This window comes from Copidosoma floridanum, unplaced genomic scaffold, assembly GCF_036245765.1.
Source record: "Copidosoma floridanum isolate Cflo_tuat_1 unplaced genomic scaffold, Cflo_Japanese_pri ptg000020l, whole genome shotgun sequence".
Classification (NCBI taxonomy): Eukaryota; Metazoa; Arthropoda; class Insecta; order Hymenoptera; family Encyrtidae; genus Copidosoma; species Copidosoma floridanum.
The window spans coordinates 30,105,771-30,123,833 of record NW_028321897.1 but is presented as its reverse complement, the minus strand read 5'-3'; the positions used below and the strand labels follow the sequence as shown (position 1 = coordinate 30,123,833).

The following is an 18,063-nucleotide window of genomic DNA, read 5'->3' as shown; positions in this document are numbered from 1 at the left end:
TTTTTGTGTAACTAATTGTCTATTTGTATTATTATTATTATTAAATAGCGTTATAATAACCGTTTCAAAAAATTCACGTTCGTACCTATTAGGTTTGCGATCAAGAACCACTCTTTTCTCGAATTCAAAACCCTGTGGACAGTGTGTAGAATGGCAGTACAGGATCGACCTTTCGTCCCTGTTTTTAGAACGAAATTCTTTATGTCGCGTACTGGGGGGGGGGGGGGCTGGAATTTTAAAAACGACAGATCTTATGAAACGGAAGTAGCTTACCGGAAGTCTCTTCCTCCTAATTTATTGTATTTCCCCCCTTATCCCGTCGCCCTCACCGCCAGTCCCTACACACTTGAATGACTAAAAAATGTATCATTTTGGTATGTATAATCAGCAAATTAAATTAAAGGTTTAATTGCCGTAGCCATTTTATCTCGGAAACAAATACCTTAACACATATTATTAATAACGATGTTAAATTTATTGCATACACAAATTCACACGATTTTACTGTAGTTTATATGTAAAGAGTTAGTTATGTACCTATACAAATAATAGAATACTGTGCCTTCTGTACCTTATAAAGATACAAAATGAAGAAATAGAATTAAATCTTCTCTAGCCCAATGGATAAGATACTTGGTTAAGAATCCGTTAGCTAAAGTTCAAGCCACCTAAGAGGCTTTTTTTTACTTTGTTTTATTTTTATATTCATTGTTGATGCGTTGTTAAGAATTTAAATATAGTTAAATTTAAGTAGAAATAATTTTTTTTATAAAAAGAAATGCTTGTAAAAACTATATGGTTTTACTTAAAAACCACATTGTGATTTGAGACAAAAACAACATGAAAACGGAGTGGTAAAACCACATGTTTTTAGGTGGTTTTCCCATATGGTTTTACTGTTTGGTTTTTCGATTTGATTTTTTTCAAAAGAGTGCACTAATCTCCTCCACACCTTGGCCCACCATTCCCCTTCACACTCCCAAGCAATGAATTTTTTTAACGAATTTTAATTTTATTTTCCCACAATAATTTTTATTTGACTTTGAATTTTTTTCTTCTACAATTCTAAAAATAAATGCATAAATATAGTACTCACGAAGTTTAACTATCGTGAGTCCTGAACTCAATTTTCTTATTTTTTTTTTATTCGTTTTTCAAGTTGTTATTTTAGTGAGCTACATGAATGTAGTGCTTATTTTCATAGAGCTTCATTCTTCCTATGGGTCTGGCGACCCCCTTGTTACCTGAGCAATTGTGTGTCTTTATACTCATTTTGTGTTTGAAGAACTTCGTTCTTACCGTGGGTCTGTTTAATTTGCTTCTTTTTTTTCATTTCTTGTTTTTTTTGTAGCGATTGTGTTCTTGTAAATGCACGCACAAGTGTCTCTTACTTTGGCCGATGTTATGGCTCCATTCTGATAATTCTTATAGATGAACACCAACAGACAACTACAAGGAAAAAATGTTAGCTTTTAATAATTTTGTAAGAATAGATAGTAACAGTTCTTTTGTTAAGAATTTTACTAATGTTGTAAGCCTTGACTTTACTATTTTCACTTTTACACTAGGGGCTAAATTCAATTTTTCACAGTTTCCGGATTCTCAATTTATTACACAATTTTTGCGAAAGTCATATTGGAGTCTTTGGAGAGTTTAATACTAAATAGTTGCCATGACTGTGTTTTGCTGTATTTAAGATATGTCAAAGATTGCCTATTAGTAATAAAAATCAAACAAATACACTATGTCTTAAATCGTTTGAAAAATTTTAATCCGTGTATACAGTTTACATTCGAATATAAAAACAACAATTCAGTTTCTTTCTTAGATATCTACATTTCACATACAATAAATTCTAATAGTTCAATAGATTTATATGAACAACCCTCGACTTCAGGTAGACTACTTAAATTTTTTTCAAACATTCCACAACGCTAAAAAATAGCCATTGTGTTCTCTGCGATTGACCAAGCTTTCAAACTTGCATTTACAAGAACACAATCGCTACATAAAAAACAGGGACGAAAGGTCGATCCTGTACTGCCGTTCTACACACTGTCCACAGGGTTTTGAATTCGAGAAAAGAGTGGTTCTTGATCGCAAACCTAATAGGTACTAACGTGAATTTTTTGAAACGGTTATTATAACTTTATTTAATAATAATAATAATACAAATAGACAATTAGTTACACAAAAACTTAACAATTCGTTCAAAAATTTTTTATACCAAATTAAAAATAAAATAAAAATAAAATTGTACAGGCTTCAGTAGTGAATTTTTATAACTACAACAACGAAAAATCTCATATTTAGTACAATCTGTTTATATACAATTCCACATGTATCTTCTACATCTTCAGTATCGGGTCTCCTTTAATGATCACTGTTCCCTATGATGTATATTTCGTATGTGCACCGATCTTAACTAACTTTTTACTTCTCATATCTCTGCGCCGTCCTTGAATGAATTTTTGGGAAAAAAATTTTCTCTGATTTTTCTGATTATTGTATAACTGAATTTTAAGAACATGACTGTTATTGTAACTAAGTTAAGTGAATGTAAAATGTGAACGAGAATATAGGTGCCATGGGTATCCCTATTACGTGTTGTCTTGGCACCTATATGGTATATTATTATATTTAGGAATATTTGTACATGCAAAATGATGTTTTACGTTTATTAAACTTTTACTAAAAATTTTATGTGATTATAATTGTAGATCTCTAATCCTAGAGAGGCTGTCAGCAGGAAAGCAAAATATTTACTTGTGTAATTGGTTATGTAACAAATATAAAGTCATTTTTCATTCTTTATTACAGGAAGAAGGATTAACATGCGAAACACGCTAAAAGATGAAGCATCACTAGTATTTATATTATATATGCCATCGGATGAAGCCGAAATCCAGGCAAAACCCAAATTGTAGGTAATACCCAAATTCCTTAATAAATTTTTGGTGTTTCGAGTATTGCTTAAGGAGATTGGATACATATCATCGACAATAGTTTGGGGCTCTAATGTAGTTTTTGATTCATTCTATGTTATAAAAAACAAACGTACTTTTTTTGGGCGATCTCAGCCATGTACTTATTAAGATATTTCAAAATAAAAAATGAATAATTCATCACGGGCTGTTATGGGAACAATGTTGTGACCTAAAAATGACATTCCTTAGTAATAGTTAAAAAATTGACAAAAAATATATTTTGATACTTCAAATACTGCAGATTCATATAATCCTCTGATTTTTGTCAGTATCTACACTAATTGAAGAGAAAATCACGATTAAAATGAAAACTTTGGTTAGATTTATAAGATGGATGCATGTATTTCATAAGAATAAGCTGTATTACGTTCTGTCGATAATGCTGTGAGCTTCCCACACCCTTGACCCCGCTTCACCGCCCCTCTGAAAGATTGTATCTAACCTCCTTAACAAAGTTTAGGTATTTCGCAAAATGCCTCGGCAAAACTCGTAATACCCGACTTGTGTTGGCAAATTGTAAGTGTGGTAATCTTGAGTTTTAAATAAATACTAAGGTATACTTAATTTGATAACAAGATAATGCTTTACTGAGGATACATAACGTGTGATCATAACAAAAGTCGGAACCGAACTGCTTGTTGATCTGTAACTACCCCTCATCTAATGATAGTTATAAACGACTCACCGATTTCTGAAATAGGGGGGAAGTACGGTAACACTAGTCATATTTTCGATTATCGCAACCTCCCCCACCTAACAAAACATATTAATATTACACTTCTCTATTTTTTTTTTTTTATTTATTTTTTTTTTTTTTTTTTTTTTTTATTTTGTATGCGCACCGATCTGCGAATAATCGGTAAATTTGATTCAGTAACATCTGTTTTGTTTTAATTTTCGCTTTCCCTTCATTCCTTGCCACACGGTCGCATTTGATTACAGTGCCTCTTCCACACAGTATTCGAGTCTATAGCTACTTAATAAGTAACATTTGGTACTACTTCGCGCACGATTCAACCACGGATCCAAGACACTTTGTTTACCTTTCTCTAATCAGTAACCATTACCGGATCACCGACCTCAAAGCTCACGTATCTTCGTCCGGTATGTGCTTTCAACTGTCTATTTTGGTGCGAATAAATCAAACGTTCAGGCTCTCTCAGCTGTAATAACGAAAATCTATTTCGAATCTCACGCCCAAACATTAACATAGCCGGTGTTTGATTTGTTGCGCTGTGAGGGGTGCTCCAGTAATCAAACAAAAACTGATTTATAGCCTTATTTAAATCCAATCCACTGTTAATCATACATTTTACTTTTCGCTTAAATGTGTCGACTAAATTTTCCGCCGCTCCGTTAGTCGCTGGGTGATGCGGCGGAGTTGTACTGTGATGGATTCCTGCACTCTGGAATAACTTTTACATTCATCCCCTACAAAAGTTTCAAAGTTATCTGTAACCACATGAGCCGGATACCCAAAGCGTGTAAAAACTCCCTTAAACACATCCGTGGTAGCCTTTTCTCCCATGTTTTTCATTACAAAAGCTTCTGGCCACTTTAAATGGCTATCAATTATTAATAAGACATGGTTCCCCTAAATAGGACCTAAAAAGTCTGCGTGAATTCGATGCCATAGCGTAGTAGGCCATACCCACGGAGTCAAAGGAATCTTTACCGGATGTTTTTTTGTTTGCAGACATTTTTCACAAGTACGCGTTATCCCCCCTAAATCCTCGTCAAGGGTTGGCCACCAGACAAACGAACGAGCGAGTGCTTTCATCTTACTTATACCAAAATGACTAAAATGCAATTCACGCAGGAAAATTTTTTTTAATTTTTCTGAAACTACCAATCTATGACCCCACAATAAGCAATTGCTTTCAATCGTTAAAGCTTCTCGTTTGTTCCAGAAAGTTTTTAATTCTTGTTCACTTGGTTGTTTCTCTGGCCAGCCATCTAAACAAAAACGCATTACACGACACAACAAAGGATCCGTGTGCGTGCATTGTTGCACTGTTTTCCAGTTTAAAGTAGCAAAATTGTGTGATTTAATATTATTTATGTTTACGCTCGATAAATTTTCTAAAATGGCCGTATCTTTACCTTCAATTTTAGTATTTTTTGAAGGCAGACGACTAAGCCAATCTGCATAATTTTTATCGCCTTTTATATGTTTAATTCCATATTGGAAAGCAGATAAAAATATGGCCCATCTCTGAATCTGAGACGCTGCTGTCTGAGGAATTGATTTTTCTGGATGAAAAATATGCGATAAAGCAGCATTATCTGTTTGTAATGTAAATTTATTTGCAAATAAATATTCGTAAAAATATTTTACTCCAAATATAATTGCAAGGCTCTCACGATCTAAGTGTGAGTCATTATGTTCAGCTGTGTCTAATGTACGACTTGCGTAATGGATCGGATAATCATTTCCCTCGATACGATGCGATAATACTGCTGAAATCTCGTAAGGTGATGCATCGCATGTTAAAATCAATTGGTTTTCTGGATCAAAATGAATTAAAAATTTTTTAGAAGACAACTCGTATTTGATTTTCTCGTACGCTAAATCACACGATTTTGTCTATTCAAATTTATTTTTTTTCAAACAATCGCACAAAGGGCGCATCTTTGTTGCCAAGTTTGGTACAAAACGTGAATAATAATTCATCGAACCTAAAAAACTACGGAGCTGTAATACATTTCCTGGTTTTGGAGCTTCTCTTACGCTTTTTACATTTTTATCTATTGAGTGGATACCGAGCTCGTCCAGTTTGAAACCAAGATAAGTTACTTCATCTTGTAAGAATTTACATTTATAAAAATTTAACCTCAAACCCGCTTCATTTAATCTTCTAAGAACTTCTCTTAATCGACGTAAATGTTCTGCTACAGTTGAAGCCGCGATAATCACATCGTCTACGAAAACCACTACCCCCGGTATCCCTAATAATACCGCAGATAAAATTCTTTGAAAAGACCCTTCGCCTGTAGAAACACCATATGGAAGTCGCTTGTATTTAAACAGACCCAAATGTGTAGTAATTACCACCAATTTTTGCGACTCTTCGTCCAGCGGTACTTGCTGATATGCCTCAGTTAAGTCCAGTTTTGTAAATTTATCACTATTTCGTAATTCAAAAAAAATTTCATCAATTTTTGGAGATGGAAAATGATCAATTTTTAGAATTGGATTTAACGTGACTTTAAAATCCCCGCAAAGTCGAACGTTCCCATTACTTTTCAACACAGGTACAATCAGTGTGCCCCAATCACTATATTCAACCTCCTCAATTAAATTATTCTGTAATAATCGTTTTATTTCAGCTTCGACTTTACCCGTAATGCAAATGGTAGTTTTCGTGGATGCATAAATTTTGGTCGTGCCTCTGGTTTAACTTGCAGTGATAACTTTCCTTTAGTAAATAATCCAAACCCCTCTTTAAAGACGTCTGGAAACTCTTTTTTTAAACTTTCAACAACATTAACTTCTTGTTGTTCTGTAATCATAAAAAAAATTTGCCCTGAACAGTGTAAAGGCCACATACCCAATTTACTCATCCACTCTCTACCCAAAATAGGCGTCCGCCCCTTTTCAATTATAAACAGTGTTTGATTTTCGGCTTCCTTATTATTATATAATCTTTTTATTGATACTTTAATCTCCCCTTTAGCAGGGATGCTTTGTTTGTTGTACGCAGTTAAGGTCATTGATGGTTGTTTTATTTTTATGTCATTAAAATATTTCTCATAATATTCCCGCGAAATTGCTGATACTAAAGAACCTGTATCTACTTCCATACGAAGAGGTATATTGTTTACAAAAATACTTTCAAAAAGTGGAGGTACGGATTTATCATCGGTAATAGCATCATTTGTGATCGAAAAAAAATCGCTCGAAAATCTCGCTTCGCTTTCCTCGGCGCCACTTATACTATTATCCTCAACAGTATTGTCGTTTAACTCATTTGAAATTTCAATCTCCTCAACGTTTGTAACGTGATGTAACTGTGACTTATTGCTGATCTTTGAACTTTCGTTTTTCGGGCACATGCGAAATATGTGTCCCTGTTGACCACATTCGCTACAATATTTAAGTTTTAACGAGCATTGAAATTTCAAATGATTATTTTTCCCACAACAGAAACATACCCGATCGTCTTCTTTCTTCTGCGCTTGAATGTTTCCTCTCCATTCGCCTGATTTGTTTTGATTTTGCCTCGGTTGGTCAGTCGAAGTTCGATATCTTGAGCTATTCCCCTGGGGAAATTGCCAGGTTTATGTTTTTCGATGCTTGAACGTTATGAAATCCTAAAGAATCCGTAGAATTTTCTAGTCCTCGAGCCTTAATAAGAGCCATTTCCACCGTCTTCGCCAACAAAATTAATTCTTCTAAAGATTTACTTGACTCCTTTAACAATTCATATCTTGTGTTCTCGCTGGTTATCCCGGTTATCAATTGATTTTTTATCTGTTTTTCCATTTCGTCTTTTGAAAAATTACACTGCTTAGCTGAATTTTTTAACGAAGAAATATACTTTTCCACAGATTCATTTTGTAGTTGACTTCTCTTCGAAAATGCAAATCTTGTCAGACACTCATTTTTGTTAGGCGCATACAGCTCTTTCATTTTGGTCTTCAACTTTTCGTACGGCACTTTGAGGACATCTTCTAAATCGCATACACTTTGCAAGTCTTTGAATACTTCTGATGTGATTTGAGTAATCGATAATGCACTTTTTTTTCATTACTGATATCATTTAGCATAATATAAGCATCCAACTGTGTTTGAAAAGATGACCAATCCCCACCTTTTCTTAATTGCTCAATATTTCCAACAAATGACATTTTTTTTTTTTCATTTGTCGTTACAGAGCTTTCTTTCACTTCAATGATTTCTTTTTCTTGCTCAGTTTTCTGTTGCACGAACGTTCTAAGCAGCTTTCTCACCTCGTCCAAACTTTGGTCCTCGCTTGTCTGTAAATTGTATTCTTCGCACACGCGTAACAAATCTTCTTTACTTAATGTTTGTGTCGACGAAGTTCTTCCTTCTTTAATGTCCTCTTCGAGTAACTCCCACGTTAATTTACCCATTTACCATATAAACTTTGTGTTTAATTTTCTTACACGTAACTTTGTGTTTAATTTCACACTAAACTTTTCTCCTCGTCGCCATTTTTGTGGTAATCTTGAGGTTCAAATAAATACTAAGGTATACTTAATTTGATAACAAGATAATGCTTTATTGAGGATACATAACGTGTGATCATAACAAAAGTCGGAACCAGACTGCTTTGTCGATTTGTAACTGCCCCTTATCTAATGATAGTTATAAACGACTCACCGATTTCCTAAATGGGGGGGGGGGGAAGTGCGGTAACACTAGTCATTTTTTCGAATATCGCAGTAAGTATTTATGATTATTCAATTAATTTTTCAATAATTATTGGTTATTCTTGTGGGGAAAAGTTCCAAGTAACAAAAAAAACACGTTTTTTATATATAGCAACGTTTTATTGATCTCTTCAGGCTTCAACACAAACACTGAAGGAAATTATTTAACGTAGCAAGATTTGCAAGCACGCAAGTCAAACAGGCAAAAAATGTTTATAACTGCGATAAAGTTTCGTATTACGTAATGATCATTGACCAATAATAATCACGTATATTTTTATTTAAATTTAATACTTCATTGTATCACTATTACATTAGATTGTCTAAATTTTTTTATTTTAACTTTGTAGTGTCTGTTTGCGATAAGTTTGTCTACATGCTTTGATTTTAACTTTATAATCTAAAGTCAAAAGGACCAGTACAAATATATTAGTGTGTACTTACTAAGGGCTACTGAAAGTTTATAATCTCAATAAAAAAAATAGAATTAGCCTCTGACAAATCTAATAAAGTAGTTGAAGCAGGCATTTCTATTCCTGATGTTGATAAAGTGAAAAGCCACTTACGCATTGTTGTTGGTCCAATTTTAGAAATTAACGATGCATAGTAAAAAATTTGGTCATCGCTATGTATATGGTTAGTTTATGATGATTATATATGTATATCTACGATATTGATCAATAAAAAATGAATGAAAAATCCTTTTCTTGATTTTTTTTATCATACATATTTACAATTTGTTTTCACAAGTCAGGCATTTCAAGTTTTGCCAAGGCAATACACGAAATGCCTAAAGTTTTTTAAGCAACACGAAAAATATCAAAAATTTCTTGGGGAATCCAGGTATTGTCTAAACATTGAAGTATTTTGCGAAATTCCTAGGCATTTCAGATTTTGCCTGAATTTTGAATTTTACCTGTTACATATAAGGCTTTTCCTTCGACTTTACATTGCAAGATGCAGGAGTTGGACCATTCATTAAAATATAACGTAGCAAAATGTAACATATTTGTTAAGATCATCGGTGAACAGTGAAATATGCGTTTCATTATATTTGTTAAGAATAATGATGAACAGCGAAACATGTAATACAAAAAATATTACTTGTCAAAAATTGTGTACTTAATACACATATGGGGCGTTTCATGCAAAACGTCCCAAGCCTACCGCGTGTGCGCTAAAAGTCTCTTTTTTCAGCTCGTTTTCTCGGCCTCATTTCTATCCTAAAAAAATGTTAAATAGCATTTTTGATGTATTTTTCAGGCAGCTTTCCGATGGTATGGTTAGTTTTCCGAAAAATTTTCGTTTTCACTGAAAAAAAAAAAAAAAAAACACAAAACATGCTACACCTCGAAAAAGGCATTTTTAATATTTTTTTTGATAGGCTAGATGAAAAGCTGAGATTTTTTTACATTGAAAACGTCTTTTTGCAGTGTGCTCTTACTACAAAATTCGAGTAAAATAATACCAAAGAGTAGACGTTCAGCCGTCCTTATTTTGTTTTGTAAAAGTTGATACTCAGAGCTCATAAATGTTTTTATTAATTTCAATGTTTTATCATCGATTGAAATGACAGCATGGAATTGCAAAGTACCTGGCATTAATTTTGCTTCATCAAATCGAGACTTGAGTTAAATTTTAAATTTTTCATACGGCTTCTTTACTCAAATAAGAAACTTTTGTTTCCTTGCAATAATTCTTTGCCCAGTCTTACAGGTTTTCTGCTTTTAAAATTCTTAAAGTTGGCTCCAATACTGTCACACGCTCTCTTTCCATGAGCAGTAGCAAAAAAATTCCATTCACAGTCAATTTTAAAATCTTTTTTGTGGAAAAGTATGTTTCTAAAATTGCTCTTATTTTTGAAATGTTGACTGGCCCCATCAGTTATGTACAAAATTTTCTTTGCTACAAACTTGGATTTCAAATAATTCATCATAACTTTTTGATTCTCATATACAGCATTTGTATCATGATGTAAGTTATCGGAAATAACAGCAATACTTGTGTGTGTAAGCTCATCTTTTTCTTCATAATAAATTACAACTGTAAAAATGGAAGCTTGGTTATTGTTCCAATGAAAAGATTGGGTTGAATTCTGTCTAACAAACGCATGATTTTCTGAAAAGTCACAAGGTACAATAAATTCTCCACTGTTAGGGTCTTTTTTCAGTTGATTATTATAAAGTGATTGTTTCATAGCAAAATAATCATGAGTTTTGAGTGTTAATAATTTTTCTCCTAGTAAGTCAACAAAATCATAAGTATTCAAAGTTTGTGTAGAAATGGTACATCTATCTGTTTGAAACCACGATTCATATTTAATTTCAAAAATATTATGTTTTTCAAAACATTCAAGAAGATGTGGGCGTAAAGTTGACAAATTGGGATAATCTAGACATTCTGCACCTAAGAAGCATTTTTCAATAGAGTTACTGCACACTACTGCTTTACTACAGTCATGGTAGTTTTTAAGAGGCAGTTTTGGCAAATACGCCATATACAGCAAGTTAAATAAATTAAAATATACAAGGCAATTATAATTAATTAAGAATTAAAATACGCTTGATGTTAAGACGGTTGTTTTAATTCTACCTGAAAATCATACAAATAATCAAAGATTACATTTTAATTACACAATACTATATTAAGTAATAACGTATAAGCATACTTCATTGTTAAATAAATAATTAAATGTTACACAACTAATAATATTAGTTAAGCGGAACGCGGTGCGGCACCTTCTTTGGCGCGCGTTCAGACGGCCGAACGTCTATTCTTTGGTATTGTTTTACTCGAATTTTTCAGTGAGAGCACACTGTGCAAAAAGACGTTTTCAATGTAAAAAAAACCTCAGCTTTTTATTTAGCCTATTAAAAAAATTTTTAAAATGCCTTTTTCAAGATATAGTATATTTGATGTTTTTTTTCAGTGAAAATAAAATTTTTTCGGAAAACTAATCACACAATCGGAAAGCTGACTGAAAAATACATCGAAAATGTAATTTTCAACATTTTTTAAGGATAGGAATAAGGCTGAGAAAATGAGCTGAAAACAGTGACTTTTAGTGCTCGCGCGGCGGGCCTGGGACGTTTCGCGTGAAACGGCTTATATTTGGAAAATCCAAGTCCAACTTCTGTACTAGGATATAAGGGATTTCAAACAATTACTACTAGTAACTAGCAATCCTGATAAAAATAAATGTTTCATTAATTTGCGTATTGGTAAGTTCATTGTTTAAAACAGCAAAAATATTATAAAATCAATGTGATACTTAAAAAAAAATTACTTTATTAAATCTGGTTGGATGAAAAAAAATTTGTTACCCTGTATTTTAAATGAGTGTATGAATATATTTCCACTGTCCCAGTATTGGAGCATATTAAATAGTTATGTCTTACACGTGACAGGATTAAATGGGGAATCCAAATCGGACATCCTTCTAATGCACTCAAGACAGTGTCTCATGTCCGAGTGACCCACCGTCGACAACCACCACCCTTGAATACAGCTACCTAACTAAAGCTAGTCTCTAACATCACACCACCAACGGAGAGATGCCTTATCTATACAACCTCGTATCTATCACTTATATTTAACCTATACACAATACAATTTATCAAGTTACTAATTACCTTTGTACTTATTCTGGTACTTTTTAACTTTTTTTTTCAATTTTCATGTACAAACAGCTAGAGGAGGTCCTACTCCTTGGCTTCATAAATATTTACATCTATATATATTTATATATTTATATATATATTTACCGTAATTTTTTGAAAAACTGTCTCCTTAATTTTTTAAATAGTCCGACGCATTTTTTACCATTGTAAATTTTAAAAAGTAAAAAAAGCTGTGAAGTTAAGAAAATTTGCATACCAATATTTTAATTACACATTAGTAACAAACGATTGATAAATAGTTTAACAAAATCTGTTCCAGCACGCCTGCTTTTACTTTATGTGATGGACCCAATAGCATTTCTAAAATATAAATCGTAACATATAGAAATTCATTAACAATTTATGAATTTTTCATACATAGAATTTATATACACACACTTATATGTATATATATGTATATGTATATATATATAAAACTATCTTAAATAGTACAAATACATTTTTTGTTTTAAGATATTTGTTATCACCTAAAGAAGCATAGAACAACAATTAAGGGGGGAGGGGGTTGGCACGCGAAACACGTAGGGGATGGAGCTATGCTTCTGTAGGTAATAAAAAATATCTGTACACAAAAAATAAAAAATTTATTTGCACCATATAAGATAGTACTTGCTCGAAATACGTGCAATAATGAAACACTGTTTGCATGAATCTTACATTTTTGTGTCTTTTCCACATCCTGGTATTGTGATTTATATTCCTTTTGTGATAGCATATGTGCGAGACATGTGTGAGAGAGACCGCTGCATAATTATCATAGGGATCCTGTGGTAACTATGCAGCGTTCTCTCTTGCACCAATGAAAACATCACCGGACAGGGTTATGTGGGTTTAGCGCTCTCTATTCTTATATCTCTATGGGTACCCCACTTTTTAACTTTTTTCTCCTTGTTCGCTAGTGATTGGCTATCCTTTGACTCTGTATTCATAGAGGTATATAGTAGTATTTCACTGTGAGTAAGTGCTATCTGCTCATTATATTTACATCAGTTGAGTCAACAGTTGAATTATTGTAAATATCACAGTGAATATCTAATATAAGCGTTATTTTGCAAAAGTTTTCGTTAAAAAAAAAAAAAAAAAAAAAAGTAACATGAAAAATCGTTGCGTGCCAACGTGTTAACTCAAAAGTTACGACTTAGCAGCTAAAAATATAACCTTTCATAGGTAAATACTTACGTACTCTTTCTTCAGAAGTTTTAGTCATATTAATTTTTTATAGAAAAATAGAGTTGAATATGAAATATATGTTACTATATGTATAATATTTTAGTGCTGGCAAAGATAAAAAGAGAAGAGAGCAGTCGGCAAGTACTCTAGCTACTCATTGTCACATCAAAATAACGAACAACTCTTTTATTTGCAGTCAGCATTTTGAACCAAAATACTTTTACATTTGTGAGCATCCCAAAAAATGTTAGACTAACACATACCACTGCGCCTACTGTATTTACTACAGATAACATGACGCAGTAAGTACACGTTTAATTAACGACAATATATCGCTAACTCAATTGCATTAAATGTGATAAATGTATCTTTTAGGCAAAAAGTACAAGATGATTCATTGAAGTCAGTGGCTGATGCATCTAGCTGGATGGGTACAAACGAAAAACTGGAGGAGCCAGGGCTGCAACCAAATGTTTTCTTGGTGTCAGATAAATTGGAATATCTTATTGAAAGTATTTTATTCAACACGAAAGCGTGTTCATTCTGTGTTTTATAGTGATACCAATGATGTCTTAAAAGAATCTCCAGTTTCTTCACTTGTGATGCAATCACTTCATGATAAGGCAACTTTACAAGTCCCCAATTGTCCACCAGAGAAGCAAGTTTCTGATGTTTCCAATGATAATATGTTACGTAGAGAATATTTTAGAAATAACAGGTATTTTCAAAATGCTCCATGTTTATACAATCATTAATCTTTTTTTCACGATGATTGTGTCATGTTTACATACATATGTTCTAACAAAATAATTTTTGCACAACCAAGATCAGATAATGCCTCTATATTGAGTGTGGACATCTCAAACTTAGATGTACCAACTCCATTGAAAGAAATTTTGTATAAGGCAAGGGAAGAAGTACAAAATCTTCGTCATAAAAATAAAATATTACAAATGAGATTGTATCGCTGGAAAAAAAGCACAACAAATGCTGACTCGTTACTAAATCATCTGAAAAGAAATAGCGACATAGGGAAGAGTCTTCATAATTTTCTGAAAGTAAATGATCTAGATGAACTGTAACGAGTTTCGCAAGCAACTGTTTGGTTCAACCGTATTTTTTAAATGTATGTACGTATTTCATTACAGCGAAAGAGTCAATGTTCTTCAATTCACTGCATCGGAGTAATTTTATGTTTTCGTAAATTGTAATTGTTTTTAACGATTTATACTGGAAGGTTTTTTTTTTATTATTACATGTGTATATTTAAATACAGTGAAAGTCATGATACTTTAATTTTCCGAATTGACGAAATTTTTACGTTTTAGTAAATTGTGATCTTTTTCATTTTTTATGTTTTACATGTACCTATACGTTACAATTCTTTTTACTACGCTTTTAAAAAATGATATTAGGCAATGGAACACGCAATCACAAAATAAAATAAAATAAATTTTACAATCCATGTTATGTTAATTATTTGTTTTAGTAATATTACTTATATTAGGACTGCTCTTTATGTTACTACACGTTTTTTCATAAATGTTTTGAACTTAACGAAAATTCTCAATAGGTCACTGATATTAAAAAAAAAAAAAATGTATATACGTCATTTCCTATTACAGAAATTAGTACCTCCAATGGGCTACCTGATATTTACAAGAATCCTCAAACAAAATTTCAATGTCCAGTTTCCACCGACCATAAAAAAATTTGCAGCTACCTTACATTTTTATCCCCCAAAGGATATACACATGTGAGGGAAACTTTTCTGAAATGCTTGCCTCATCTAAACCAAATAGGGTACAGAAAAATTTATTGTTCTGCTGATATTAAGTTAAATACCATTCAGATTGTTAAAAATAATGTTGACAGTATGAAACGAGAAAATCCAGACGTTCCTGTATAGGTGAATGTGGTCTTTCATGAGATGAAAATAAAGAAAACGGTGGAAGTTATGTAGGGTGTTGAATACGGATACATCGATAAAGGTACTGGTGCACATAATCATCTTCGACGCGAAGCTGAAAACGTCTTGATAGTTATTGTTGTCTGTGTTAATGGAAATTGGAAGATACCATTATCATCCTACTTTATTAATAGTCGCACTGGTGAGGAAAAGGCAGAGATAATAAAGACCAACCTGGAACAATTAAAAACAACAGGTGTTATTGTTACTTCCGTAACGTTTGATGGATTGTATGGAATGTATATACTCTAAGGGTAGATGTCAGGGTCTGCGAAAGTTAGTAGAGTATCAGTAAGATTTGACAATGGAGACATGCGTGAGGCAGTGGGGGTCTAGAAAAATTCTACACAGGCGGTATGGGGGCATGTGAGGTCCGGTGGAGGTTGTGTACGGTTATGGTAAGAGGCGTTGAAGGTTTGGACTAAAAGTAACCGAAGCCGTAATAAAGAAGAAAACGATGTAATTATACCTTATTTAGTGGATTCGTGGTGGGAGTCAAACGGGGATCTGGGGGAGGGGGCTATGGGGCTATGGGGTTTGTGAGGAATTAGTGTGGAATACACTACACAAATAACTATGTAGTATAAGTAGATATAGTATATGTATATATACATACATCGTACATCACAGTAGTATTATCTGTAACGCATACCGCATGTTCATCAGGTGAACTTTGTATAGCTATCACTCGAATTCAGCATGAGTACACACGAAACATTTTGCGCATGGGCTTGACGTGCTACGCTTATGTGTGTCACAGTGTATGAGTTAGCAGCTAGATTATACTCTATTTTTTTCGAAGTATTTTATGCATTATATACTTGAAGTCCAAGCGTTGCACGCATGACTCGATAGTCATACTGACGTAGTATAGATTTTTATGATAGAACTGCTTGATTTTTTTCCCTTGTAGATATAAGTGACAGAGGGAGGGACAGAGATAATGAGAGAGAGATAGGATAAAAGAAAGAGAGAAAAAAGGAGAACCATATGTAAAATGTATACTAGATTAAGTGTTTATCTGCAAAAATCAATCAACAAAATAAAAATGTAATCTTGATTTCGTATTCAGATTAGTATTGAAAAGTTATTTATTTAATTTAATTATTTTTAACGGAATTTATTTTTTTTTCTAGTTTGTACTAGTATGCAGGCAGGTAAAGGCATTACCTCTAGAATATTACAACTGCAATACCATTGCTATTTTTTATATCACTTGTATAAGTAATAGTTGTCTTACGGTACAAAAAAAAAGGTAGGTCCACGCACATATTTACATATTTGCACCGATCAGAGAGAGAGAGAGAGAGAGAGCCTGTGTGTCATCACAACGAGCACAAAATTCGAAATTTTTTTGAATTGATATTCAAAATGATAGCTGAAAAAAAATTTCAACTATTTCCAAAGAGAACAAAATACTAAAAAAAGTAAAATAAAAACATCTGTAAATGTATTGCATATGCAATGTAAATATACTACTTATGTATTCATAAATAAAGAAAAACTACAAAACCCACGCATTAGTATAAAAGAAGCTAGTTAATTATTTCTTTTTGTTTGTTAAAGTCAACGCGTTAGTATTACAACTATCCTCTATATTAAAAAAACTTTTATTTACTGTAACCAATATCACGCAGTTTCACTTTTATTTCACAATTCTTCAACTTCTTCAATTGTTCATTTTATTAAAATTTTCGATTTTGGCTGAATTTCATAATACCATACAGGCTCCTGTGCAAACTATAGGTCGATTACGTCAAAAAATGTCAAGCTAGTGGACCTACATTGTTTTCTTAAAACATGTGGTGGGCCAAAGAAACCTGAATTTTTATAAATCTGTGTCGCTCTGTTTAATTACTACTATGTTGGGCATTAATTTAGATTTATTAGCTATGTAACAAAAAAAGCTTCATGTTTCAAAAATAAAAAAAATAAATTGTTAAATAAAATATATTTTTGTGTCTGATGCCACACAGTAAGCCGGAAGTGTAGTACCGAACGTAAAGAGCAAAATTCAAATCAGGGCCAAGAAACCATGCCATTTCTTAATTGAAAACATAAACGCCTACAACCAGGTGATGAAACGCATTTACTGGAAACTTTACTATTAACAAAAATAAGTAATTAATTATATGATAATCTATAACCATGTAACACGGGGCACTTAGTGGCCACTCTATCAATTAACCCAACATTTATTACCAACACAAGACCATATCATCATATGACCCGGAGACTTTACTGTACACTTTACTATTAATAAGTTAAACAATTTAAAACACAAGCACCGATCACCAGATGGCCTGGGCATTTATGCATCAGACAGTTGTACTAATTGCTAAAACATACTTCTATGACATGTATATTTGTTACGCAGATATAATATATTTGCAAAGCAAAACGAGAGACAGACCGTCCATTTTGGCAATTTCCAATGCTTTTTTGCTCTCTTCCAGGTTACTAGCTGTGATGATGATTTTTGACAAGTTGTTGCTCCAGCTACGTTCAAGTACGTTGTTGAGATCAGGCTGATGTTTACGTGTGCCATTATAAAAACCCTGGTACATTGGATCCGTCAAATTAGCACCAATATCTACAATAGAGTAGAATTATTATTAATTATTATCTATAGTCGTATGTGAATGCCAATATAAATCAATACTATCATGCAGAAAAATAGCTTCTATAAGCATTGCCTCTGAAGTAATGCTCTAATAATGTATTCATTGTATACAATATTGAGGGGCATAGTAGTGCAAAAAAAATTTGGTGTAAGATCATCTTGTGATAAGCTTGCTCGTGCGAATAATTGTAAAAAAAGTATAATTTATTTTTAGGAGGTTCAGGAGCATTTTTCAAA

General features: G+C 32.8%; 1 protein-coding gene across 1 annotated transcript in view; it reads right to left on the bottom strand.

Moving 5' to 3' along the window:
* Positions 1-18,063, bottom strand: part of LOC106645032 (deoxyribonuclease TATDN1) — a 154,228-nt gene that overhangs the window by 108,815 nt on the left and 27,350 nt on the right. The window contains exon 2 of the mRNA XM_089593852.1: positions 17,617-17,796. Coding sequence (XP_089449978.1) covers positions 17,617-17,796 — 180 coding nt within the window. The remainder of the gene's footprint in view (positions 1-17,616; positions 17,797-18,063) is intronic.